The sequence below is a fragment of the Theobroma cacao genome, chromosome 7 (genome assembly GCF_053813885.1).
Source record: "Theobroma cacao isolate CCN51 chromosome 7, ASM5381388v1, whole genome shotgun sequence".
NCBI classification, from domain to species: domain Eukaryota; kingdom Viridiplantae; phylum Streptophyta; class Magnoliopsida; order Malvales; family Malvaceae; genus Theobroma; species Theobroma cacao.
This window is the reverse complement of record NC_142645.1, coordinates 5,240,486-5,266,610: the sequence shown is the minus strand read 5'-3', so window position 1 is coordinate 5,266,610 and position 26,125 is coordinate 5,240,486. Positions and strand designations below refer to the sequence as shown.

The following is a 26,125-nucleotide window of genomic DNA, read 5'->3' as shown; positions in this document are numbered from 1 at the left end:
TATATTCTCTCTCTTTTTAGATTGTGGATTCACGGAAGTTGCCCAAGAAAGTACACTACATGTTACATTCAAAAGCTTATTCTTCCATTCCAAGCAAAACTTTGATCAGGACTTCATAGAAAGCTTTCAAGATTCCTAAAGTGGTAAAGTTTGGTAACACCTAGAACAGAATCTGTAAAGTTGCACGCCTAAGAGTGCAACCAAATTAGGTGAAGGGATATTCAAATTTGGTGAATTGCCAGGCCATTTCCTAAAAAGATTTGGTCCCAAGGGTACTTTATTCCTAAAAAGTTACCATGGAATTCATGGTTTCTGTTCTGTTTTAAGAATTTTCGAAAAAACAACGTTTGAGTATATAATTCAATGATAAGTGTTTGTATTTTTTATTCAAAAGGTTGAGTTTTAATCTCTTTATGCATATTAAAAGAAGAAAAGAAAGAGAATTTTTGAGGAATATTAGATAGTCACCAATAAGGACGGAGATAGCCAACTTTTATTAGGAGGTCAAAGATGAAGAAAAATAATACATAAAATATAAATAATTAAATACGATATATAAAATTAATAATTTTTTCTTATATAATCAGTATTGTTTAAAAACTAAGTACTTAAAGGTAATTTCTTTTCAACTAGATATAAAACATGAAGCGTATAAAAATATTTTATATAATCAAGATTAATAAAAAAATGATATATTAGTGAAATTTTAAGCAACAATCAATAATACAATACTACAATGCATATTTGAAAATTACATAATAATTTTTTAATTTTTAAAGATTAAAATAATTGAGAACATATAACAAAAAAAATATATAGCAACTAGAAGATAGAATTACATAACAAAAAAGATAAAAAAGAAGAATATAGTTGATGATTCGTAGAAATTTTAAAAAAAATCTATAAAATCTTAAAACATATGATTAAATAGAATAAAATTGAAAAAAATAAATAAATAATGATAATATAAATAAAAAAGAAAGATAAAAAAGAACTTTACCTCTTTGTAATTTCACAATGAAAGGACAAAAAAAAAAAAAAGAGAGGTGAAGAAATTTAAAAGGGAAAAATTTAAGAACTAAGGTCAAGTTAAATGGATTCATAAGATCATTTTATTATTTATTATTTGTATTAATAATTTAATAAAAAAATATTTTAAAGGCCCATTAAAAAATATATATAACATATTGGAAGATCAAATTAATGGAAGATCAAGGCTCAGTTATATGCTACATCATTTAAAAAGCAATGGGCAACCAAGTTAAATTAATGCCAATTTCTCTCCAAATTCTTCAAACTCTTCCCCTCACTACTGTCTCCCTAGAATCACTTTAAGGTAAATACTTTGACTCAAACTCTTAAACTCCAATTTTTGTTTTTTCATTTCAATCGTTTTTTTTTTAGGTCATTAAATGCTTAAATTATCAGGATTGAAAGTGATTCATACAATTAAAAAATTATTAAATTTTTCAATAAACATAATTTACGAAAGGCCAATTGTAAAATCAGTCTAAATAAAAGAGTTACTCTGTTGTTTCAAATTAAATGATTATATTTAATTTAGTTAACCAAATCAAAGCCATTATTTTTTTAATACTATCATATTTGTGATTAAGCTTTCAAAAAAAAAATTAGCTGTCTAATTTAATTTGATTACACATTGATCTTGAATTTCTCCAATAACATGATTCCTTTCACCTTTTCAATACATGTTTAGAGTTGCTTTGAATTAAAAGTTCCAAAAATAAGTAACTTTAAATAATATAATACTATTATTATAAATAAAGTTTAATTGCTAAGAAAAGAAAAGAAAAAAAGAAAAAGAAAACACCACAAAGTCCATACATTACTTTATCTTCCACAAAAGGGCCTGGGAAGCCACTGAAGCAAACCGGTTAAACTCTGTACAGTTAAAACACTCTGTCTCCAGATCTCTGTCTCCCCACTCTCTCTCTAAAAGCAAACTGAAAAATTTTCAGGCGAAATCCAAAGAGACATGAACCCAATGTCAATTTGCTCTTCCTCTTCTTCTTCGTCTTCTTCTTCTTCTTCTTCAACAGCTAAAGCTTGGATAGTTCACAGCATTCTAGCTGGTACAGCAATTGCCGTAGCCATAGGTGCCCGTGCCTATCTGGGTCGGGCCAAGAAGTTCCGGTCCCGGGTCGTGGGCATTATACCCGCCAGGTTTGCCTCTTCCCGGTTCCAAGGCAAGCCTTTGGTTCAGATCCTTGGAAAACCCATGATTCAGGTACCGTTTTGCTTAAACTCCCCTGATTTTGTCTAAATTTTCAACTTTTTATGTGCCCTTTTTTTGTTGCATTGTTTTGGGTTGTAATTTTCTAATAACTTCGATAGGGATTTTCCTTTAATGTAAATTAGGACATTAAGGAGTTAATTTTTAATTTTCTAGTGTTTCACATATGTGGAGAGAATAGTAGAGACAAAGAAAAAGATCCAATTTTTATATTTGCCAGCATGTTACAGTTTAGTTTTGTAATGGACCTTTGTAATTAATATTTAACAATTTTGATTACATTCCTGAGAGCAAATGGATCAAAGTTCTATATTTGGGAAAAAAAAAATACTATAGATCATGAATTTTGTATTGAGAGGTGTTTAAATTTCTTTGTAATCTTCTGTAGGATCCTGAATGTGTGAGATGCAAGATGGTCGATATGAAACTAGGAATAAGGCGAACCACATTTGAACTTAGAAATTCCAGTTTGTTTAATTGCAATCAATCTTGTGATATTGGTTAGGATAAAGATCCGAGTTTGATGTGTTCGAAGGACTTTATATGTCAAAAGTTAGTTTCCATTGATTGAAAGATCCTTTTGGAGATTGCTTTAGCTTATGTCCAGAAGCATGACATTATATGCCTAGGTTTAATATAAATGAAGTTTTAATAAAACATGAGCAGCTGCTTTTGCCCATGATGATAGGTATGAAAACTTGGTTTGCGCAAGTGGAAGTTTTCATTGCCCATTTCCTTCCTGCTTCCCAAAATTTGATGATATTTTGTGTTTGTTCAATGCTGACATTTCTGTTGGCCTTAAACAGAGAACTTGGGAAAGGTCAAAATTGGCAACTACATTGGATCATATAGGTATGCTTGCTACTTGAATTCCATTAAATTTTATGGTGATTCAAAAAGTTTAGGGGAAAGGTTTATGTTTGTGCTCAAATCATTTGATTCTTTATTTAATCAAATAACTGTCTATGAGCTAGAGTTGATTAGGTTGCTAGGCAACTGCATGACATAAAGCATGCATTTAGGTTTTAATGCAGTGATTGATGAATGATTTATTATCTTGGTTCTATCTTGTTTATCACACATCCTATTAGTATAAATTGTTTTTCTTGCCTGTGGAAGGCATGGATCTGCTTGGTATAGCAACTGAATCATGCAATCTCCTTGTCATTGATGATTTATACTTTAGGATTAATGTTATGAACAAAATATGAGAGCATTAGAGATAGGGATACACTGATGGTTGCTTCTGACCCTTTGGGATGGATAGTTCAGTGCACTATTTCTGAATTTTTTATGTCCTGTAACTGTTCTTTCTGAATTGGCTTTGTCTCTCGTTGCATTATATAATGTCTGACTTAATTATTTCTTTCTGGTCTAGTTGTGGCTACGGATGATGAAAAGATTGCAGAATGCTGTCGAGGATTCGGTGCTGATGTGATAATGACATCAGAGTCTTGTCAAAATGGTGGGAGCAATGATTCTCATCATGTTGCTAATATTCGTGCTATACTTGATATGCTGACAATTGACATGGTGGAATTCATTCTTTGGTAACTTATAGGCACTGAAAGGTGTAATGAAGCACTTGAAAAGCTAGAGAAGAAGTACGACATTGTTGTGAATATTCAGGGGGATGAACCACTTATTGAACCTGAGATAATAGATGGAGTTGTTAAAGCTCTGCAGGTTTGTCATTCTGTGTTTTGTAAAGTAGATTGGTCTTTGTTGGTTCTATTGCTTTAGTTTATGTTGATATCTGCTGTCATGTATATTGTTCCTTGTATAAGTGCTTATTGTTTTATGTTGTGTCAAAACGGTGTACTTGTGTTGCAGGCAGCACCGGATGCAGTGTTTAGCACTGCTGTCACATCCTTGAAACCTGAAGATGCTTTTGATCCGAATAGAGTGAAATGTGTGGTAGATAATCATGGTTATGCTATCTATTTCTCTAGAGGACTTGTACCATTCAACAAGTGAGATTATACATCTCTATGTGTGTGTGCATTACGTGTTTTGTTTTAATTGCATTTGCACTAATGTATTTGTTGATTGACTTGGTATAGATCAGCAAAAGTGAATCCACACTTTCCGTACTTGCTTCATCTTGGTATTCAGGTATCAGGATGGTATTTTTCTATAGTTTAAAGTTAAAAATAAATCCATTTTTTCTATGACTTTTTGTTCTTCAAGTGATATACTAAATTTTCTCCAAACAGAGCTATGATTCAGAGTTTCTAAAAATATACCCAAAGCTTCAGCCTACTCCACTGCAACTGGAAGAGGATCTGGAGCAGCTTAAAGTCCTTGAGAATGGCTATAAGATGAAGGTATGGAAAAAATCCTATTCCACTCTTTAACTGTTTTGCCAATACAAGAAGGATATAATGAACTTACTATACCACATTACGTGACTGCAACCACTGTGTTCTTCATTACATTTGAAGTGCCCTTTTCACTTCTTACTATACTTGAGATAATTATGTGTCATGGTCTGATAAAGCTTCAAATTCACTTATCTTGTTCCCGTGGTGCCAAATAAGTTACAAGATATATCCTTTGTGCCACTGATATTCATAATGGAGCTTTTCGTTCCATGAGATATATTAGCATGGGGTGAATTAGTTTTCCGAAGACACCAAAACATCCTTGTGGTAAATTAGTTTACACTGCATTATCCGCCTCTACTTCAGCTTCATTTTCCCTTTTTCCAAATCACATTTGTCTTTGGCCTAAATCAGTTAATTTCTAACCTCCTTGCGAATGACATGGTCTTTGATTATCCAGACTGAATTACAATGATTTATGTCGCCAACTGAAGTGATTTGCATTTTAAGCTGGTTGCACCTTTTTTTGCAGGTCATAAAGGTTGACCACGAGGCCCATGGGGTTGACACACCCGAAGATGTGGAGAAGATAGAATCTCTAATGCGTGAGAATAACTTGTCTTAGTTCATCTACGTTGTTTAGGAAACAGAAGGAATGAGAATGGAAGGAATTGAAAAATGTTTTAAGTAAAATTTTTCATCAGAAATTCATCGATACTAAGTCATTTCTGACAAAAAATTTTCGTGACAAAATATTCAGTGGGAGTCGAAAATTTTACCAACGGATTTCGATCAGATAATCAAACTTTGAAACTTTGGTACAGGACAAATGGAAAAACAAACATCCATGGGCTTGAATTCCTTTACTTACACAACTTGCATTAAACACGTTTAGAACACTTAATCCACTTTGGAACAGGCTGAATTCGTGCAATATCTATGGGAAAATAGAACTAGCCAACAAGTAATTGAGTTGCTCATACAAGCTCAAGACTCAAGCATCTATGCTTTGAAAATTTTTGGTAGGCAAAGATAAGTCAAAGCCTTTGGCCCTCTTTCTCTTCCGTGACTAACTCAACCTCTGTTTTGAATAGAAGAATGGACAAGGAGTCAATTGAAAAGTAGACGAAGCCACCTGCTGAGTGAGTCACGAACGATCCGAAACTTGTCCCAATCACACAGTGCCACGCTGGTCCGTACGCCGAGTCGAACTCCTAAAAACACATATTTCACTCAGTCCTAACAAACCCTTTCTGATATATACAAAAGGAAGCCTAAACATACATGACAATTTGTGTATATGTATAGATGAATTATTAATGGATGCATGATCAATACTAATGCAGGTACCTTTTTGATCGCTCGAGCCAAGTGAGTAAGGTTAGGGCGGGTCTTGTGAGCAGAATCAAGAAGCTGCCTGCTGCAACGAAGGGCATGCTCTTGCATGCAAATTGGCATATCGGATGATCTCAACCGTACGTTAAGGCTGATTGCAATTGCAGCCAACTTCACTTCCTCCATAGGAGACTTCTCTTTGGTTCAGTTTTTGAATAGTATAGTGTCCAATAGGCAGATCAATGCAAAAAGAAACAAACACAGTGTAACTAAAAACCCAGCAGCAATACGTGAGAAAAATACTTCAATAATTTCATGAAAACAACTCCTCAAACAAAACAAGGTCGTCAAAAGAAAATCATCACTCTTTTTTTTTTTTTTCCTTTTTTTCGCTAATACAAAGAAAACAATCAATCTTGGCCTAATCATCATTCTTTGACAACATTTGTACAAAGACCAAACTAAAAGGAATTAGGAAATCTTCTATTGGAATCTTACAAATAGCGAAACATGCACAACCCTGGAACCATTACACACTTTTCTTCAAGATTTATTGATCTACTTGTGTTCCTCACAAGCATGAGAAATTACCTTCAGCTGCGGTTCCAGCCAGACCTGAGAACAAAAATATAATATAGAGTTCTATTATTTTATGGAAGTATAAGTTGCTACCTGTATAAAGGCATGCTAAATTATGAGATTAAAGAAAGAAAAAGTAAATGTCATAAGCAGTTTACCTTCTTGAACTTACTGAAAGAGCGGTACCTTTTAGGCCTGAATTCTCCTCTCCAACCTTGCTTTCTGCAGAGCATATGCAACATAGAGCCAATCCTTCACCTTGTCCAAGAAACGGAAATAGGAATGCCTCCATGAACGCTTGAACAACAAAGCACCACAAAATCCCCAAAAACCCACCACAAATCCAAGTACCATGCCAGCATAAAACCATTTCAAGAATTCATCAAAATCATCTTGACCTCTTTCCAGTTGACCTTTAGGTAGTTCCACTGATCCTGAGCAATTTGGTGTGACTGGAGGACCACAAAGTCCGTGATTGTGGGAAAATATAGAAGGATCGAAGCCTTGTAGTTGAGTTCCTGATGGAATTTTCCCTGACAAATAATTATAGGACAAGTCCAAGCTACCCAAAAATGTCAACTCAGACAAGCTTGGTGGGATGCTACCTGAAATTTTGTTCCTTGACAGATCAAGTGATTGTAATTGTCTTAATTGCCCAATCTTTTGAGGAATTTGGCCAGTCAAAAAGTTTCTTGATAAATTCAATGCAATCAATTCTTGAAGACTACTTATTTCTTGCGGAATCTCTCCTGTTAATTTGTTACTGGAAAGATCAATGATTAATAACAGTCCTAGAATTTTTGCATACATTTGCTTTGTTCCTTTCCATACAAGCAATGCCTCATCAACATAGTTGAGCTCTACGAACCCTCCATAAGGAAGCTTAGTTATATAACCAAACCGTGGTACTCTAAAGAGATGCTCAATCCTTCGATCTAAATCCACCTTTTGAGCCATAGAAGTGAAATTATTGAGACAACGTGGTATGGTACCAGAGATTTTATTTACAGAGAGGTCCAAGATTTGAATATATTTCAATCTACAAAGTTGGGAGGGTATCTTCCCATTAAACTGATTGTTTTGAAGGTTAAGAAAAACCAACTGTGGTAAACTCTGATTACTCCACAACGATAGCTTTCCTGATAATCTATTGTCACTTAGGTCTAAAAATTTCAACTTTATACAGTTCCATAAAGATGAAGGTAATTTTCCCGAAAATCTATTCCCATGTAAACTGAGCATTTCAAGAGAAGCCAAAGATCCCAAGGAGCTTGAAATTGGGCCTGACAAATTGTTGTCAGCCAAATTCAAAGCTGTTAGCTTTGTAAATTGTGCAAAACAGTCAGGAACCACACCAGAAAATTGATTAATCGAGAGATCAAGGAATTTCAAATCATCTTTATTCATTATATTGCAAATTGAAGAGATTGAACCCAAAAACTTGTTTTTGGAGAGGTTTAAGGACAGCAAAACAGATAGCACCCGTGGCAATGGACCTGATAAATTGTTAGAGCTTAAATCTAGACGGCTCAAGTTAATAGAGTTACTTGGCAAAGTACCATTGATCTGGTTGTAAGAGAGGTTTAAGTATTCCATTTGGTGATATTGGTCCCAAAACCAATGGGGAAGGGAATCCGAAATTTCCGCAACAGAGATATCAAGGGCACGGACCCAAATTTGAGTCCTAAGCCATTCTGGGAATCGGGGCCCTAACTTGCAAGAGCAAAGGAGTATATCCTTCAATTGAAAAGGAGGGATCCAGCCAGAGTTGAATTTTAATGTCAAGGAAGTGTAAGATAAGTCTAACTCAAATAACTTGGTAAGTTTTGAGAAATGAGCTTCGGAGATCACAACATTCTCAAAAGAATTGCCAGCAAGCCGTAGAGCGAGCAGGTTGGACAGTTGTCCAATGCTTTCGCTTATGCTTCCATTTAAAAGGTTGTACCCAAGATCTAGTACTTCTAAGGATGATAGGTTTGCCACTTCATTTAGCACAGAACTCGTCAGTTGATTCTCAGCTAATCTCAAATACTTCAACGAGTTAGCTGTGCCGAAAGATGTATTCTGCGCAAATCCAAAAGCACTGAGATGGTTGGACCCCATGTCTAGATGTCTCAAACTACACATACCCCAAAGAGATCTATATATCCCACCTTCAAGCTGATTGTGGCTCAAATAAAGATATTTCATATCAACCATGTTGCCAAAAGATTCTGGAATTGGACCTTTCAACTGGTTCCTTGAGAGATCAAGGGCAACAAGGTTGCTACTAACATTAAACAACCATGGGTATATTGCAGAAGAAGTGAGATTATTACCAGACAGATACAGGTCGTTGAGAGATGTAGAAGAGTTGACGAGGGAAAGAGATGAAGAAAAGGCACCTGGAAGATCACAATCGTTCATGGACAACTTTTCAAGGAAAGGAAGCTGGTTCACTACTTGTAACCAATCACTAGCCTTACTAAGGTTAGTGAAACTGAGATCAAGGTATTTTAAAGAAGTGAGACGGGAAAGCCACTCAAGGTTTCCAACACTAAATAATTTTGGAAATTTTTTGTTAAAGCGCATACTGTAGAGGTGGTTTGGATCTAAAACATCACCACCCAGACGAAGAGTCTCCAACTTGGAAAGGTTTCCTAGCTGAGAAGGAATAGGCCCTTCAAAATTACCAAGAGAGAGATCGAGGTAAGTCAGATTTTTGAGAGAACCAATGAACTCAGGGATGCGACTTCCATTAAAATCATTTTTTCTGAGATCTAACTGACTCAAATGTTGCAGTTTAAGCAATGAAGGACTAATTGTACCTGCTACAAGCCAGAAATGTTCACCAAGATCGAGAGCTTCCACGTAGCCTGTAAAGATGTTGCAGTAGACACCCGTCCAAGCACAACAATCCTTTCCGTCCCATGAAGAGAGGTCGCCATCGCCGACCTGATCTACAAGTTGAAGGCTTTGCTTGAAGTCGAGGAGCGCTTGTCTCTCACTCTCATTGCACACGATCACGTCTTCAGCTGTTGTGGATTTCTCTTGAAGAAGAAGAACAAATAAAACTAGCAGGAGAAGCTGGGACCTTTCCCCTGACATCATAGCCATCATCAAGCAACACCAAATTGCCTAAATTATAACAATGACAGTATGATTGTGTTGTGTTTTTGAGACTAGGAGCTCAGGCAATGCCCTCCTTAAATAAAGCTGCTCCATAAGCTAGTTAATTATTTTGTTGTGGTGGAAAACCATAATATAACTTTCTTTTTTGTTGTTAATATTTAAACTCATAATTGTGTTTTGTAGTGCTATAAAGTAAATAATTGTCCATTTTTAATCCTAATAAATTAACCTTTTGAGGAAGACTAGACTTGCTTTTTGATTTTAATAATTAATTTGATTCTCCCACTATTTTCTTCTTTAATCTTGTATCAAGCATGAAAAAGCTGATTATATCAATGTAGATTTTGTTGGTTCCTTATCCGATCCAAAAAAGTATATTCGGAATAATTTATTATCACTTAGGGCTAGAAATTTTAACTGCATAAAATTCTATTAAACTGGAGGTAATTCTTTAGAGAATTTATTACCACATGAATTGCGTATTTCAAGAAATCTCAAGGAGCTCAGAATTTCGACTTGACAAATTGTTTTCAACCAAATTCAAAGCTCTTAAATTTGAAAATTGTGCAAAACAATCAGGAACCACTCTAGAAATTAAATTATTTAAACGATCAAGTAATTCCAAATAACCTTTATCGATAATATTGTAAATAGAAGAGATTGAACCTGAAAACTTGTTTATGGAAACCTAATTAATTAATTTGTCTTTCTTTGTGAAGTCCGCCAGAACCAAAAACTGACTTGTCTAATACGGTGTGGTCACACCAATTTCCACGAGTCCACTGCTAAGTCTTTAAGAACATACTTATATTATGAAGAGTACTTTTCATTAATGGGCTTAAGGCATAAGGCGTTTTTAAGAATGATCTTCCCTATAATTTTATCTGTCTTTAACCAAGAGAAAAAAAATTAGATAAAATTGTCTTTAATGAAATCGATCCATTTGCTAGGCTCCACGCCTCAACCCGAAATCTATTAACGGGTCAAGTATATTTAGGTTTGCGCCTCAAACTGACTCATATTTTTTGAGCTTTCCTCACCAGACTATTCATCTTTAGAGTCTTTCTTACCAGAAAGAAAAATGTTTAAGCATTTTGAACATTTTTGAGTAATTTTTGATACACGAAAAAAACTATTCTCAATTGTTATGGGAAGAATATAGAATTAGGATTAACATCTTATAGTGAAAGAAATTGAGATATGGAAAAGGATTGGCAAACCACCGTGGGATACCATCTATCCCTTTTATCCATTGTTTAATTTCTCCTATTTAGCCATAGTCAAGAAAAATGTGAGATAATGGAAAAGGATTGACTAAAACTAAAAAGGTAGGCCCATCTTCCAATAGTGGTACTAGAGTAGGTTTTGGCTTGCTTTCATCCTTTTTAATTCATGCATTAAATATATGTGTTGTATAATTTGAAAGCATGTTTTGGATGATGACCCCAAATGATTATGTTTAATTTAAATTACAAATATAAGATTTATTATCTATAAATCTTAAATAGATATGTTCTATCTTTTATTAACTTTCCAATTGTATATAATATGTATTTCAATCAATGCAATTGTATATAAGATTAAATTACATTTTTATCTCACAAGTTTTTGTTTTTTTTACAAAATGACTCCAAAATTTGTTGATAATTACAATTTGATCCAAAAATTTTTAAATATTTATTTAATTTTCTAGAATATTATTTATATTCTTGGCATCTTAATCGTTATCCAGGTATTAAAGTCCTTTAATTGCTGAGAATTTTTAATATATAGATATACATAATTAGAAGAATACCCTTTTGTTTTTGCGTCTTTTTTCCATGCCCAAAGGAAATTACCTGACGATTAGCTCTAATTAAGGAATGTGCCTATTTTGCTTTTAATTGGTATGCTCCACTTTTTTCCTCTTCCATCAATTACTTTGCAAGCCGAATGAGGCTAATCTCTCATGACTATGAAATATACACCGATTTTCATGAGTCCATTTATAAGTCTTATTAATCAACTTGTTTTTTTTTTTTTTTACTAAACCAATGACCAAAGGTCCCATTGTGAATTATTATTAAGAGTCTAAATTCTACATACCCTAAACCCTTTGATCATCTACAAATCTAATCATAAGACTAGGCATTTCACCACTACCAACAACCCTTGTATTCCTTGGTGGATGAGATTCATAGAGTTACAAGAGTAATATTGTAAGCACCTTTAACCACATTTTCAAGAGAGCCAAACTCAATGATAAACAGATTGGTGAAAACAGGGGTGTTTTGTCTAAAGGTCTCTCTGCCTTTTTGTAAAAGCCTTGGTTAATTACTTTGTTGTGGTGGAAGCCATATGTAAGGCAGACTTTCTTTTTTGGTTCTTAATATTTAAACTCATAATTTTGTAGTGCTACAAAGTAAAACTCTTAAAGTTGTTTTAATCTACCAAATTAAGTCCTGGACAATTTTTTTTTTCCTTCCGATAAGATTATATATAAGTAAAAATTAGTATATGTACTATAATCGAACAATTATTAATAAAGATTAAATAATTATTACACCTAATGCGATACGGGACCAATGAATGAGCTAAAAAATTGATTAATTAGATCAAATTACCATAATCGAGATGAAGTTTCATGGGCACACATTAGTTTTCCTAGGGGTGTATTAAACACCATAATTAAGGAAAAAGTGAAAAATTGTAACAGAGAAGAAAAAAAAAATACAAATTAATCACATATTGTTCTCAACTTTCAGAAACACACACATCTAATATTATGAGACAGCTAAGAAATTGTTTGTATTTTAATTAGCTTTATATATAATAAATTGTTATCCTTTGAGCAAAACAAAAATAAATTTGTTATCCTTTTTTTGACCCGATTAAATAACCTTTGAGCGACAACTAGACTTGCTTTTAGATTTTAATAATTTAATTTGATTCTCCCATTATTTTCTTCTTCAATCTGTTATGAAGCACAAAAAAGCGAATTATATCTATGTAGGCTTTGCTGGGTCCTTGAATTCTTGAAAAAATTTATTCTAATGTGTCCGATCCTGACTAATTAAAGAATATGGGCCTGTTTTGCTTTTAATTTGTCTCCACCTTTTTCTTCTTCGAATGAGTTTAATCTCTCATTACTATGCTATATAGTTTGAAAAGGTCGAAATTGCATCGACAGAGACAATGATCACACCAATTAATTAATTAATTGAAAATTTAAAACTAATTAATTAATTTGTTTTTCTTTGTGAGGCCCATCAGAAAGAAGAAAACTGACTTGTTAACACGGTGTGATCACACCAATTTCTACGAGTCCATCGGTAAGTCTTTAAGAATATACTTATAATATTATTAAGTCCACCTACTAGGTTTTTGCTTTTCCTAAACAAATAAAGGAAATAGTGAAAAGAGAAACCAAAACGAAGGCTACTAAATGGCAAAGTCTTTTCTTCTCTCTGAGTAATTTCCTATACAGCAAGGCTTTGCTTAAAGTCGAGCAGCGGTTGCCTCTCATTCTCTTTGCACCGTTTTTTCTTGGAATGTTTTGTTCTTGGTCTTAACCTGTAAACCACGGTCTTCATACATTAACACTTTACTAATCCTGTTTTTAGTGCTAATCAAAAAATTAATTTAACATTAAATTCTTCATCTGCCAATATTTTTTTATGAATAGCAGCTTTATTAATAAAAAGAGGGAGGAGCCATCAAAACAATGGGAATCCTCACATGATAACCAGCATCCAAGACATGATACCTTTTAACGACCTGAACTGACTAAGAAATGGGCCTTTTTTGCTATGTTTTTTTTTTCTCCACTACTGTTTTCTTCTTCAATCACTTACAAAGCCAAATTATGAGGTTAATCTTCCGTTTAGGGCATTATGGGATTTGTGTATTCCTTTTTATATTGATATAACTTATACAAGAAGGTAAACAATTTACAATTATTATATGAAAAAATAGAAATGAAATATTCAAATATTTGATTCAGTGGTTAATGTATGATCTTTTACTCAATGAATAAGACCCAAATCTCCTTTTTCCTAAATAGGAATGGATTCAGGAATTTTTTGAATGGTGTTATGACTGAAATAATAATAATAATTAAAAAATATTAGCATTTAAATTATAAAAGAAATTTTCTTTGTCTTTCATATAGAATTTAAATATCAGTATATAAATTAATTTTTGATAAATCTACTTTGATATGGAGTTTTGACCTCACTATCTATAAAATTAAGAAAAAATTAGTGAGTTCATTAGGATCATTAACTACATAAAACTCAGTCAATAACTTGAGATTTCCATGGCCAAAAATCGAGCTCTTATCTTTAAAATATTTTGTCTTATTATAATAATATCGGCAGGTATAGCCAGAAGTATATTATACACATCCTAAGGGAACATGCAATTTACTAATCATGTTTGGTGTCATGCATGGGACCCTAATGTTGGATGATAATAAATATAATAATAACAAAATCAGACCATAATCTTGGTCTTCATACCTTTATCACTTTCCTAATCGAGTTTTTAGGGCTATAAAAAAATTTAAATTACTATTAAAGTCCTGGTCTAGTAATAATTATTAAGTAATACAGAACGGGCTAAGTCATTTCACCATCTTAGACTTAGACAATTTCCTTCATTTCCTGCCTCTGCCTTTTCCCATTTCACATTGCTCAATATATGGAAAACTGAATCCTGAAACAGTGTTTTCGCTTTACCCCTTTGTTTATTCACATGGGAGGTTATCACCCAGCTCCTGAAATGGGTCTTGGTGCAAGTAGCAGGATGTTGGACTATGGCGTTCTGACGAAATTTCATTTCCTTTTGGGCATGGAAAGTTCATACTTGCAATTTTAACAATAGTGGGTGGATAGTTTACTTTCCAGTCATTCTTTTTCTTTCATTTTCTTTTTCTTTTTACATTATCAAAGAAATCAAAATTACTTTCCGATCCTTAATAATATATGATGTATATTTTAATATAATAATGTGATTGCGTCAGTATGAAAATAAACCACTAGTTTGGAAGGGCAAATTGATTTTTGTTAAGTACAAAATTACTAATTCTAAATTTTGAAAAAAAATTATCCATTATAATCACAACAATGTATAAAAATTAATAACCTGTTTTTATTACATAAAAAACACAGTTATGCATGTCAAATTTTTAATTAATCATTGTAAGATAGCTTAGACAAGAATCATGTTCAACTTTGTCTGGCTCAAATTAGTAAAAGATAGTTTTCTTAGGGGTGGATTGAACATCAGAATTAACTAAAAAGTAAGAAAATAGTAAAAAGAGAAGAAAAATAAAATAAAATAAAATACAAATTAATCACATTTTTTTCTCAATTTCCATAAACACTCACATTTATTATTGTAAGACAGCTAAGAAATTATTTTCGTTTTAATTATTTTATATCCTAATAACGGCAATAAGTCTCTAAAGTCTACACCTACTAATAGACCTTGTTGGGTCTTGAGTGCTTCAATTGTTGAAAGTCTTTATCATATAAATATATATAATCAGAAAATACCTTTTATGTTTTTGGGTCCTTTTTCCACGCCCAAAGGAAATTACCTGAGGATTAGCTCTAATTAAGGAATGTGACTATTTTGCTTTTAATTGGGATGCTCCACTTTTTTCCTCTTCAATCAATTACTTTGCAGGCCGAATGAGACTAATCTCTCATGACTATGAAATTGCAGCAGCAGACACGACGAAGGAGGAGTAATTTTGTCAAATTTAAGGTAAAAAGGTTATTTGAGTTAAAATTTATATTCTTTTAACTCTAATTTGTGTTTCTGCGTGGGGTACACCAAAACTTAAAAAGAAAAAAGAAAATTGAATTATCTAACACGATGCTGGCAGTGATTTTCTCAAGTCCATTCGTAAAATCAACTTGTTTTTTTATTAGTAAACCAATGACCAAAGGTCTCATTGTTAATTAAAAGTCTAAATTCTAAATTCCGCATATCTTAAACCCTTTGATCATCTACAAACCGAATAATAAGGAAAGATAGTGAGAGAATGGTTGAGGTATTTGTTTGTCTAACAATTAAAGAAATCACAAAACTAGGCGTTTCACCACCACCAACAACCCTTGTATTCCTTGGAGGATGAAATTCTAATCTCATAGAGAGTTACAAGAGTAATATTGTAAGCACCTTTAACCAATAACCGCATTTTCGAGAGAGCCAAACTCAATGATAAACGGATTGATGAACCCAGGGGTGTTTTGTCTAAAGGTCTCTCTGCCTTTTTGTAAAAGCCATATTTAAACTCATAATGGTGTCTTCAAGTGCTGTAAAGTAAAACTCTTAAAGTTGTTTTTAATCTAACAAATGAAGTCTAGAACAAGTTTTTTTTTTGCTTCTTATATATAATAAATTGTTATCATTTGAGCAAAAAATGAAAAGAAATTGTTATCTTTTTTCTTGACCTTATTAAATTAATCATTTAACAACGACTAGATTTACTTTTTAATTTTAATAATTTAATTTGATTCCCCCACTATTTTCTTCTTCAATCTCGTATGAAGCACGAAAAAAGGTGTGATCACGCCAATTTCCACAAGTTCATTGGTAAGTCTTTAAGAATATACTTATAATATTATTAACTCCATCTACTAGTTTTTGCTTTTCCTAAACAAATAAAGGAACTAATGAAAAGAGAAACCATACTAAGGCTACTGAATGGCAAAGTCTTTTCTTGTCTCTAGGCAATTTCCTATGCAGCGAGGCTTTACTTAAAGTCAAGCAGCGCTTGCCTCTCACTCTCTTTCATACTTTACTAATCGTGTTTTTAGTGCTAATAAAAAATATTTAATTTACAATTAAAGTCTTCATCTACCAATATTCACCTTTTGACGACCAGCACTAAGGCATGGGCTTTTCCTGCTATGCATTTTTTTTTTCTCCACCGCTACTTTCTTCTTCGACCACTTGCAAAGCTAAATTACGTGGGTAGTCTTCCATGTAGGGCATTCTGGGATTTGTTTATTCTTTTTTATATTAATATAATTTATACAAACAAAGTAAATAATTTAAATAAGATATCCAACTATTTAGTTTAGTGGTTAGTACTTGATTCTTTACTCAATGTTAATCCCTTGCTCAATAGTAAAAGAAATCGAAATAGGATTAACATTGTGTTTTGAAAATAGAGGAGTGCGTACTGAGCTTAAAGTAAAACAATGTGCTGTAATTAAGGAGTTAGGTCAATTAGTAAATTGTTTGTTTCAATATTAACTAGTGTTGGTTTTGTATAGCACCATCAAATCGGATTTTTATGTATAGTTCTAAATGTAAATCCATTAGATCTTGAATAGGAATATAGCATGCTAGAAGGAATAGTCTTCATCTTCCTTCTCGATCCTAAATTATAATGGCTTTTTCAAAAAAATCAATTTATTAAGGCACATTAACCAGCAATCCCATTGCAGTTCTATTACTTGATTAGATTAGTCTTATATCAAGAAATATTGGCAATATAATTTATCTTATTATGATAATATGGGCAGGTATATCAAGAAATATATTGTGGGGTGGAAGAAAGTGGGATCATGCGTCTCTACTGTTACGTGATGCAGGTTTGATTGGATACTTAAAGGATTTATTTTTATTATTTGATTTTGCTGTGGTGTTTTGATAATTAGGATCATTTTGTGCTGCTGTGGTGGGAACTGCCTATGGTGTCATTGTTTGTTAGATTTACATGTGCAGGTACTCGTGATATCGCATCTTTGTATGGCATCTGTAATGACCAGCAACTGTTCCTCTGTGAATGATCCAGTCTTGTACCTGTACTTGAAACTTAATAACATGCCAGTTTGATTAAGACAAGAAGGAAGTGTGGCACTCGTGGTTGTAACAAGGTCGTTGATGTGTGGAATCTTCCTCCTAGGCAGAAAACTAACGTTCGGTTGAACTCTTAAGGTGTCATTCGGAAAGAAATTGAGTAATGATACAGTTGATTTAAAACTTGACAGAAGCGAATAATTCTTCTCCTGGTAATTGTGAAGTTTCCCTGTATTCCTTGTCTTCTTAAGATTGGCCTCTGGTTTTCTGTCCATAATGACATGCCTGCATTATATCTTGATTGTGAGACCAGGGAATAGTCATGCCTCTTCTGATTTGTTCTTGGCTGTCCGGAGTTTTTGCATTTATTTGAGAATCAGTTGAGTTAAAATTCTCACTCTTAGCACTCTTAGAACACTATGTCGTTTGTGATTTCTCTCCTTTCATTCTCATTCTCTCTCTCTCTTTTTTTTTTTTTTTACCTAAAGGCTAAGAATTTACGTTTTATTTTATTAGCATATTTTTTTTTGCTAAGCCATTCATTAAGATTAATTAGTAAGTACAAAAGAAGGCATGTCAGCCATAGGAATAGCAACTGCAGGTAACAAATGAGAGGTACTCACTGTTACAAAAGATCAAAAGCAAAAGGAAAACCTGAGGAGAGCCCTGCCTATGAAATGAACTAAAAAACAGAACAGTAAAGAGCAGCCAAACGTTGGTTAAAAAAACAGGATGTGGTGATCCAAAAATCAGAGAGTAAGAACAACAAAAGAGGTTAGAATCAAAGAGACCATTGAGGTCACCACCAAGCAGAAAATGATGTGTTATTATTGACACCATACTTTGCCAAGGAATCAGCAAAACCATTTCCTTCTCTAAATATATGCTTAAAAGAAATCGTACCTAGTGTAACGCAGAGAGAGTGTAACTCGTTAAAAATACTCCATTTGTCCCACGACCGTTTTCAACTGAGTTAACCCACTAGAGAGCAACGCGTGAATCAAATTCAATGATTAAGGGAGATGATGTATAAGGAGTAGCAGCAAAGAATTTAAGAGCCTTAAGAATGGCCATAAGCTCTGCAAAGTTAGAGTCATGTAAGCCAATAGGGTAGAAGAAAAGGCCAACAACATTACCATCAGAATCTTGAAGGACGCCACCGCAACCAGCAAGTCCTGGTCTGCCTTTAGCCGAGCTGTCGACATTAAATTTGAATTCACCAGTGGGGGGTGGAGACCATGAAGTGCCTACTTGGTGGTGATGTGGTGCTTTCCTCTTCGAAGATAGACGTGGGTCAGTCCACCATCCCATATCATCAATGGCTTCGACACCTTCAGAAGCTTGTATCTAGAACATTGAGCGTAATTTGATGAGGAAAAAACTTTGGAGGCCATCCCATACCTTATAGTTAAAGACTGTCTCATTTCACGCTAGCCAAAAAGACCATAATGAAGCAGCACAAACAATCAACCATCTCTTATAGATAATTCCCCCAAAAGGGCAACCATCCCAAGCTTGGATAAAAGAGGATAAAGAACACGGAGAACACCAAGAGATTCCCCACCATTTAAGAACATATCCCCAAACTCTCCAACTGAACAGGTAGGTGAGAAGGATGTGCGAACAGCACTCCTCAACTTGGCCACACCACACACAACGAAGTTGGTCGGGGGAGAAATGGACTCCATGTGAAGAGAGGAAGACTTTCGTAGGGATAGAGTTAAGGATCGCCAACCATAGGAAGCATTGGATCTTTGGGGGAACAGCCAATTTCCAAATGGAGTGAAACCAGACCGTGTTGGAATCACTTGTGGAATCCAACAGCGAGCAAAGAATTTTGACTGAAAAAGAGGCTTTAGAATCATGCGTCTAGATAGCTTATCATCTCTCAATGGCACAAGTGAAATAGAGGAAAGAGAGTTTAAAATTTGGTCCAAGTCCTCTTTCTCCCAGTTATACAACTCGCACCTAAAATTGATTGACCATAATCCATTCTGACAAGTGTCAAGGACTATCATGTCTTTGTCAACAGCCAAAGAGAATAGGGAATTTAGATGCAAAAGGAATGTCATCAATCCACTTGTCAAACCAGAAGAAAATAGTCTCACTGTTACCTATAATCCAACGACAGGCATGAAAACCAACCAGATTTTGCATCCCTTCAATAGAAGGAAGTTGAACAATACTCCTCTATACTGAAGACATTCTCGCTGTGCTGGATGATGAGGGTGTCTTGTGAGGTTGTCCTACGTCGTATTTTTCCATTATCAGTCTTCTCCACAATGCATTTTTGTCCGTCCCATAACGCCACCACCACTTGGCAAGTAAAGCAAGGTTTTTATAAGATAGGTTGGTGATTCCTAACCTTCCAAATCGTTTTGGCTTGCATACTGTGGCTATTTTATTAGCATATAGTTCTTATTTTCATTGATTCGTCATCTTTTGCAATTGTCATAAGTTTAAGTTGATTTTAACAAGGAATAAAAATTTGACATTATGATCAATTTGTTGCATCTTAAAAGACAAAATAGAGGAAGGGAACCTAGTCTCTGCTCCATCAGTTCAACAAATTAAACTAAAGCTACCCCTTGATTGCTTTCCAAACCCTTGACTGGAGAATAATAGATGAGCTACTCATCAATTTAATTTGATAGATTAATTAAGTAGGCCTCTGTTAAGTTAAAAAAAATTGTAATGTAAATGAATTAAACGGGGACCATAAGTACCAACATCCAAAAAAATGTTAGCAGTAATAGGCACTTAATTTTCTGTAGCAAGTTTAGTCCATAATAAATGTATGCAATGTCCAATAAGGCAAAGGGTTCTTTTCAAAAATGCCCTTCATACATAAGGTGTTTTTGAAAATAGCCCTCTTTATAATTTTAACTATTTTTAGTAAAGATAAATTAATTTTGGACACAATTGTCCTTAATGAAATTGACCCAGATGTTTAGGTCCGCACTTCAAACCAACTCATAACCTTTGAGCTTTTATCATTAGACCATTAATTTTTGGAGTATTCATCTTCAGAAAGAAATACCTTTAAACGTTTTGAGCATTTTGGAGTGGTTTTTTATACATAAAGAAAAACCTTTGAGCATTTTAAGCCTTTTGGAGTAGTATTTGATACATGAAGAAAACCTTTGAGCATTTTGAGTATTTTTCACCAAATAGGCATATTTGTTGATTATGTTGTTAAATGGAATATGGTGTGTTGTTTGAAATTGTTGATTTTGTTAAATGAAATTTGGTAGTTTTGTTGGTTTTTAGGCATTACGTGACTGATTGATAAAGTATTGTGTGACTGATTTTTAGTCATTGTGTGGCTAGTTAGTAAAGCATTGCGTGACTGGTTTTTAGGCATTGCCTAAAAACCAGTCATGCAATGCATACAACTCAGTCATGCAATGCTTAAAACCAGTCACACAATGCCTAAAAATTAGAGACACACTGATTAAGTCACACAATACCTAAAAACCAATCTCGCAATATCTAAAAACTAGCAACATAATACCTAAAAATCAGTAATGCAATGCCTAATAACTAATTGATTTGCTTGCTCGCAATCAGGTTTAAGTTGCCAAAGTCATACAATATTCTAATTTATAGATATGTCTAATCAATTTTAACTCCTCAACTTTGGGATTCTATGAATATAAACCAATAAACCCGAGAATCTAAAACACATACCTTGATGTCATCTATTTTCTTTAGGATAATGAGAAAGAGTTGGATGGCAAGATAGACAGTTTTTGGCAAGAGGGAGAAATCGAGATTTAATTTTGAATTTTTTATTTGGATGGCGGGATAAGGAAAACCAAAACCATTATAATTTATTTGAAATTGTTTAAAGGGCATTGTTGTCAAGTCATGTCAAAAATTGGTTAAAAATAATTAAAATTATAATAAAAGATATTTTTGAATTGAGCTTATAAGAATGGTTATTTCTCATACTTTCCTCAAAGGAAAATCAATCAAGAAAGACATAAATATAAAATAACTAAAAACAAAGTAGCAATATGTGAGAAAAATACTTCAGTTTCATGAACAACAACTCCTTAATCAAACAAGGTCAAAAGAAAATCATCACTGCTTTTTTCTTTTTTCTACTAATGCAGAGAAAGCCATCATTCTAGGCTTGATTATTCGCTAACAGAGGTTGACAACATTTGTACAGAGATCAAATTGAAATAAGCACACCCTTCAAACCATTACACACTTTTCTTCAAAATTTTATTGATTTACTTTTGTTCCTCACAACCCTGAGAAACTATCTTCAATTGTAGTTACCACCATACCTGAGAATAAAAGAATAATATAGAATTTTATTATTTTATGGAAGCATTGTTTGCTACCTTTGTAAAGTCATGCTAATTATGATAAGAATAAAAAAAATAGAAAATAACTGTCATAAGCATTTTACCTTTTTGAACTTATTGAAAGAGTAGTACTTTTTAGGTTTGAATTCTCCTCTCCAACCTTGCTTTCTGCAGGGCATATGTAACATAGAGACAATCTTTCAACTTGTCTAAGAAACGGAAATAGGAATGCCTCCACGAATGCTTCAACAAGAAAGCACCACAAAATCCCCAAAAACCCACCATAAATCCAAGTCCCATGCCAGCATAAAACCATTTCATGAATTCATCAAAATCATCTTGACCTCTTTCCAGTTGACCTTGAGGTGTTTCCATTGAGCAATTTGGTGTAACTGGAGGACCACAAAGTCTGTGATTGTGGGAAAATGTTGAAGGATCAAAGAGTTGTAGTTGAGATCCTGTTGGAAATTTCCCTGACAAATACTTATAGGACAAGTCCAAGCTACCTAGAAATGTTAACTCAGTTGACAAGCTCGGAGGGATGCTGCCTGAAAAATTATTTCTTGATAGATCAAGCGATTGTAATTGTCTTAATTGCCTAATTTTTTGAGGGATTTTTCTGGTCAAAAGGTTTCTTGTTAATTGGATTGATCAATAAGTTGAACTTTAGATGTGGAATAGGTAATGTTTACACTCCAAACTCTGTTAGTGAAAGACAAGCTTTGTGGGAGGAATTGCAAGACATCATTAAATCTACTGGAGTTCCATGGTGTTTAGGAGGCAATTTCAATGTGACCATGAAGAGGGAGGAGAGGATAAGGAGGAGTTACAATGTCTATGATATTGATAGTTTTAGGAAATTTATTGAAGACTTGGGGTTGATTGACATGCCAATGATAGGGGGAGAATTCACTTATAGAAATTTCAGGGAGGATGAGGCTTTTAGTATACTGGATAGGTTTTTAGTAAGTGGAAAGTTTCTTAATAGATTTAGTAGGTTGGTTCAAAGGAGACTCCCGTCTTCGTTATCGGACCATAATCCAAAAGTTGTAGAGGAAATAGGGATGGATTGGGGTTCGAAACCTTTTAAATTCTCTAATCATTGGTTGGACGAAAGCACTTTTCTAACGATGTTAAAAAAAGCTTGGGAGGAAACCAAGGGAGATGAGGGGAATATAAGAGGAATTTGGGGGATTTTAAAAGATATTAAACCAGCTATTAAGGAGTGGAAACATAGAGAGTTAGGAAACTCACAAAGGAAAGTAGAGGAGATTGAAATGACAATTCAGGAAGCGGAAGAAGCTTTGATTTGTGGAGACAACAGTGTCAATTGGAGAGATTTTGTGAGAACGAAGAGAGGGGAACTGTGGAAACTTCATAGAGATGTGGAAAGGGAGTGGCATCAAAAATCGAGAGTGAAATGGTATGTGGAAGGCGATAGGAATACTAAGTTTTTTCATTCAATTGCATCCTCAAGAAGGAGATCAAACTTCATTCCATGCCTTACTATAGAGGATCAAACAATTGAGGAACCTCAACTGATCAAGGAGAAGATTATGGAATACTTCCAGATGATTTATAGGGAAGATAAAGTGGTTGGAGTTAAAGAGATGAGAGGCAACTTTAAGATCCTTGAAAGAGGTAGAGCAGAGGAGTTGGAATGGGAGTTCACAGAGGTAGAAGTGTGGGAAGCTATTGAGTCATGCGATAGGAACAAAGCACCGGGACCTAATGGTTTTAATCTTAATTTTTTCAAGAAATAATGGCGTGTGATTAATGATGAATTAATGAGCTTCATTGTAAAATTTTTTGAGACTGGGAATATTGATGGTTTTGTCAATGCCACCTTTATCACCCTTATTCCAAATGTAACTCTCCAGAATCTATCAAGGATTATTGGCCTATCAGTCTAGTTGGGAGTTTATATAAGATCATTGCTAAGGTACTAGCTAATAGATTGAATAAGGTAATAAGAGAGGTGATAGGAAACCAACAGTTTGCTTTCATTAAAGGAAGATAACTTGTTGACTGTGCCCTTATAACTAATGAAGCAGTGGATATTATGAGGAAGGACAGGGAGGGAGGACTATTTTTTAAAGTGGATTTTGAAAAAGCCTACGACACAGTCAATTGTGGTTTCTTAGATTTTGTGCTGGACAAAATGAGGTTTGGTGGTAAGTGGAGGAGTTGGATTAGAACATGTATTTCCACAGCTAGAATCTCTGTCCTTGTTAATAGGGTCCCTACTAGGCAATTTAGGATGAGGAGAGGTTTGAGACAAAGGTGTCTGTTATCCTCGTTTCTATTCAATTGTGTTACTGAGGCTTTTAGTGTGTTGATGAGCGAGGCAATAAGTGTGGGACTTTGCAAAGGGATTGAGATGGGCCATCGAGGATTAATTCTTTCTCATTTACAATTTGCTGATGACACAGCAATCATGTGCAAACCTAAATGGGAGTCAATCAAGAATGTGAAGAGAATCCTTAGATGCTTTCAACTAATCACAAGTTTACGGATTAACTTCCAAAAGAGTAGCTTGTTTGGGGTAGGCTTAGAGGAGAGGATGGTGGTTGAGTAGGCTGGTAGGATTGGATGTAGAATGGAAAAGTTCCCATCGAAGTACTTAGGCATACCTCTGGGTGTCAAAAATAACTCGAGAGAGATGTGGTGACCAGTTGTGAAGAAATTTGAGGCTAGATTAGCAGGGTGGAAAGGGAGATTACTATCTATGGGAGGCAAAGTGACTCTCATTAAGTCTGTCTTGGCTAGTCTACTGATCTTTTACATGTCGTTATTTAGGATGCTAATTAGAGTTAGCCAGGAGTTAGAAATAATTCAATAAAGGTTTCTATGGGGTAGCTCTTTAGAGGAAAGGAAAATTCATTATGTGGACTGGGGCTCTGTTTGTACCTTCAAGGAGTTTGGAGGTTTAGGTTGGGTTGACTTGTAGACTAAAAATAAGGCTTTGCTCAACAAGTGGATCTAGAGATATGGGAATGAACAAGAAAGCTTGTGGAGAAAGACATTGGTGGACAAAGAAGAGGGGGATAATAGAGCTCTTCTTTTGAGCTCAAGGAGGACAAACAAGCAATCTTTTATATGGAAGAGCATCATTAAACCCATCACTGAGGTTGATGTGTGCAGCTCCGTTTTACGTGGAGGTCTTGGCTACATTTTAGGGAGAGGGGATTACCTTAATTTTTGGAGCGATGAGTGGATTGAAGGAATTATTCTTAAACAATTGTGCCCAAGGATTTTCACATTAGCAACTAACAAGTTAGGCAAAGTAAGGGAATTTGGCCAATAGGTTGAAGGAGAATGGCAATGGAAAGTGGAGTTAAGATGAAATTTGTTCGGCTGGGAAATGGAACAGTGGGAAAATTTGATGAACATAATAAATGTTCATCTAGTGGTTGAAGGGTATGAAGATACAGTTATGTGGAAATGGAGTCTTAGTGGAAAGTATTCTGTTAGCTCTTTTTGTAGATTTTTGGCCTCAAGAGATAGGCAGGTGAACAATTTGTGGAGCAAGGTGTGGCAAGGAAATGTCTCTATGAAAGTCAAGGTCTTTAGTTGGTGTCTTCTCAAGGGAAAGGTTGTGGTTAAAGCAGAGTTGGTCAAGAGAGGTCTATTAAAGGCTGACTCTGCAATTTGTGTTTTATGTAAGGAGAAAGATGAGACAATCGATCATTTATTTTTTGAATGTGCAGAGAGCTAGAAGATTTGGTCGAGCTGGGTTGATCAATGGGGGTTACAATGGGTAGCTCAAGCTAAAGCGAACCCCTTTTTTCTTGATTGGAATGAACTTGTAAAGGTAGGGGATAAAAGGGTATGGCGCTTGGCTTTTTTTGCCATTGTGTGGACTATTTGGCTAATGAGGAATGAGATCGTGTTCCAAGGTAAGAATTGGGACGAGGACCAGTGTCGGGACCTTGTTAGAGTTAGGGTTGCATGGCGGGCAAAAGCTAAATGGCCAGTTGACTTTCAACAATTGGAACAAAATATCAGATGCCCTGAGGTAAATAGACTACACACCAGGATTAGGGAAAGTAGACAAATGGTTGAATGGGAACCACCTAGTAGAGGCTTTCTTAAATTCAATGTTAACGGAGCAGCTAGGGGTAACCTAGGTCAAGCCGCTATCGGAGGTGTGTTAAGGGATGAGGAGGGGGTTGTTAAAATTTTGTTCTCTATTCCTATAGGATTTTTCGAGGCTAACACTGCTGAAGTGATGGCAATTAAAGAGGCTTTCAAACTATTTGGAGCCTCTATATGGGTGAAAAGTCATTGCTTGATAGTGGAGAGTGATTCAAAAAATGCAGTTAGTTAGGTCCACAAACCCGATAAAGCCCCATGGAGACTTAGGAGAGACATCCTTATCTTGGAAGGAATTCAGAAGAGGA

The 26,125-nt window shown here is 34.5% G+C and overlaps 5 protein-coding genes and 1 pseudogene across 7 annotated transcripts; 3 read left to right on the top strand and 3 right to left on the bottom strand.

Annotated features, from left to right (window-relative positions):
• Window positions 1-1,856: 1,856 nt before the first annotated feature.
• Window positions 1,857-5,331, top strand: CKS (Nucleotide-diphospho-sugar transferases superfamily protein). The gene is made up of 8 exons (XM_007021363.3): window positions 1,857-2,248; window positions 3,061-3,106; window positions 3,633-3,719; window positions 3,816-3,940; window positions 4,088-4,227; window positions 4,318-4,369; window positions 4,471-4,581; window positions 5,111-5,331. The coding sequence occupies exons 1-8, from the start codon at window positions 1,997-1,999 to the stop codon at window positions 5,201-5,203; spliced, it is 906 nt and encodes a 301-aa protein (XP_007021425.3). The 5' UTR covers window positions 1,857-1,996; the 3' UTR covers window positions 5,204-5,331.
• A 284-nt stretch (window positions 5,332-5,615) lies between these two features.
• On the bottom strand, window positions 5,616-6,099 carry LOC18593936 (uncharacterized; annotated as a pseudogene).
• Window positions 6,100-6,204: 105 nt separating this feature from the next.
• Window positions 6,205-9,726, bottom strand: LOC18593935 (receptor-like protein EIX2). 3 transcript variants are annotated; one of them, XM_088808326.1, is made up of 3 exons: window positions 9,300-9,724; window positions 6,651-9,152; window positions 6,205-6,528 (listed from the first exon to the last, which is right to left on the bottom strand). In XM_088808326.1, exons 1-2 carry the CDS (start codon window positions 9,589-9,591, stop codon window positions 6,682-6,684), a joined length of 2,763 nt encoding a protein of 920 aa, XP_088664452.1. In that variant the 5' UTR covers window positions 9,592-9,724; the 3' UTR covers window positions 6,205-6,528; window positions 6,651-6,681. The 3 variants fall into 3 exon arrangements, with proteins under 3 accessions (XP_088664452.1, XP_088664451.1, XP_017979724.2); XM_088808325.1 differs by having other exon boundaries at window positions 6,679-9,726; XM_018124235.2 differs by having other exon boundaries at window positions 6,651-9,725.
• A 12,131-nt stretch (window positions 9,727-21,857) lies between these two features.
• Window positions 21,858-22,358, bottom strand: LOC148761505 (receptor-like protein EIX2; the record flags this gene model as incomplete). The annotated part of the gene is made up of 1 exon (XM_088808620.1): window positions 21,858-22,358. A coding segment is annotated over one exon (501 nt), but the record flags the coding sequence as incomplete, so codon positions are not given.
• A 161-nt stretch (window positions 22,359-22,519) lies between these two features.
• On the top strand, window positions 22,520-23,485 carry LOC148761504 (uncharacterized). Its single transcript, XM_088808619.1, has one exon. It carries the CDS (start codon window positions 22,520-22,522, stop codon window positions 23,483-23,485), a length of 966 nt encoding a protein of 321 aa, XP_088664745.1.
• A 965-nt stretch (window positions 23,486-24,450) lies between these two features.
• On the top strand, window positions 24,451-25,528 carry LOC148761503 (uncharacterized). Its single transcript, XM_088808618.1, has 2 exons — window positions 24,451-24,534; window positions 25,096-25,528. Exons 1-2 carry the CDS (start codon window positions 24,451-24,453, stop codon window positions 25,438-25,440), a joined length of 429 nt encoding a protein of 142 aa, XP_088664744.1. The 3' UTR covers window positions 25,441-25,528.
• The last annotated feature ends 597 nt before the right edge of the window (window positions 25,529-26,125 follow it).

Coding starts and splice junctions, on each gene's coding strand:
- CKS (XM_007021363.3), top strand. CDS start 1,997: ATGAACCCAATGTCAATTTGCTCTTCCTCTTCTTCTTCGTCTTCTTCT. Junction 3,107..3,632: donor AACTACATTGGATCATATAG/GTATGCTTGCTA, acceptor TTTCTGGTCTAG/TTGTGGCTACGGATGATGAA. Junction 3,941..4,087: donor GAGTTGTTAAAGCTCTGCAG/GTTTGTCATTCT, acceptor CTTGTGTTGCAG/GCAGCACCGGATGCAGTGTT.
- LOC18593935 (XM_088808325.1), bottom strand. CDS start 9,591: ATGATGGCTATGATGTCAGGGGAAAGGTCCCAGCTTCTCCTGCTAGTT.
- LOC148761504 (XM_088808619.1), top strand. CDS start 22,520: ATGAAGAGGGAGGAGAGGATAAGGAGGAGTTACAATGTCTATGATATT.
- LOC148761503 (XM_088808618.1), top strand. CDS start 24,451: ATGGGAGGCAAAGTGACTCTCATTAAGTCTGTCTTGGCTAGTCTACTG. Junction 24,535..25,095: donor TATTTAGGATGCTAATTAGA/GTTAGCCAGGAG, acceptor GAAATGGAACAG/TGGGAAAATTTGATGAACAT.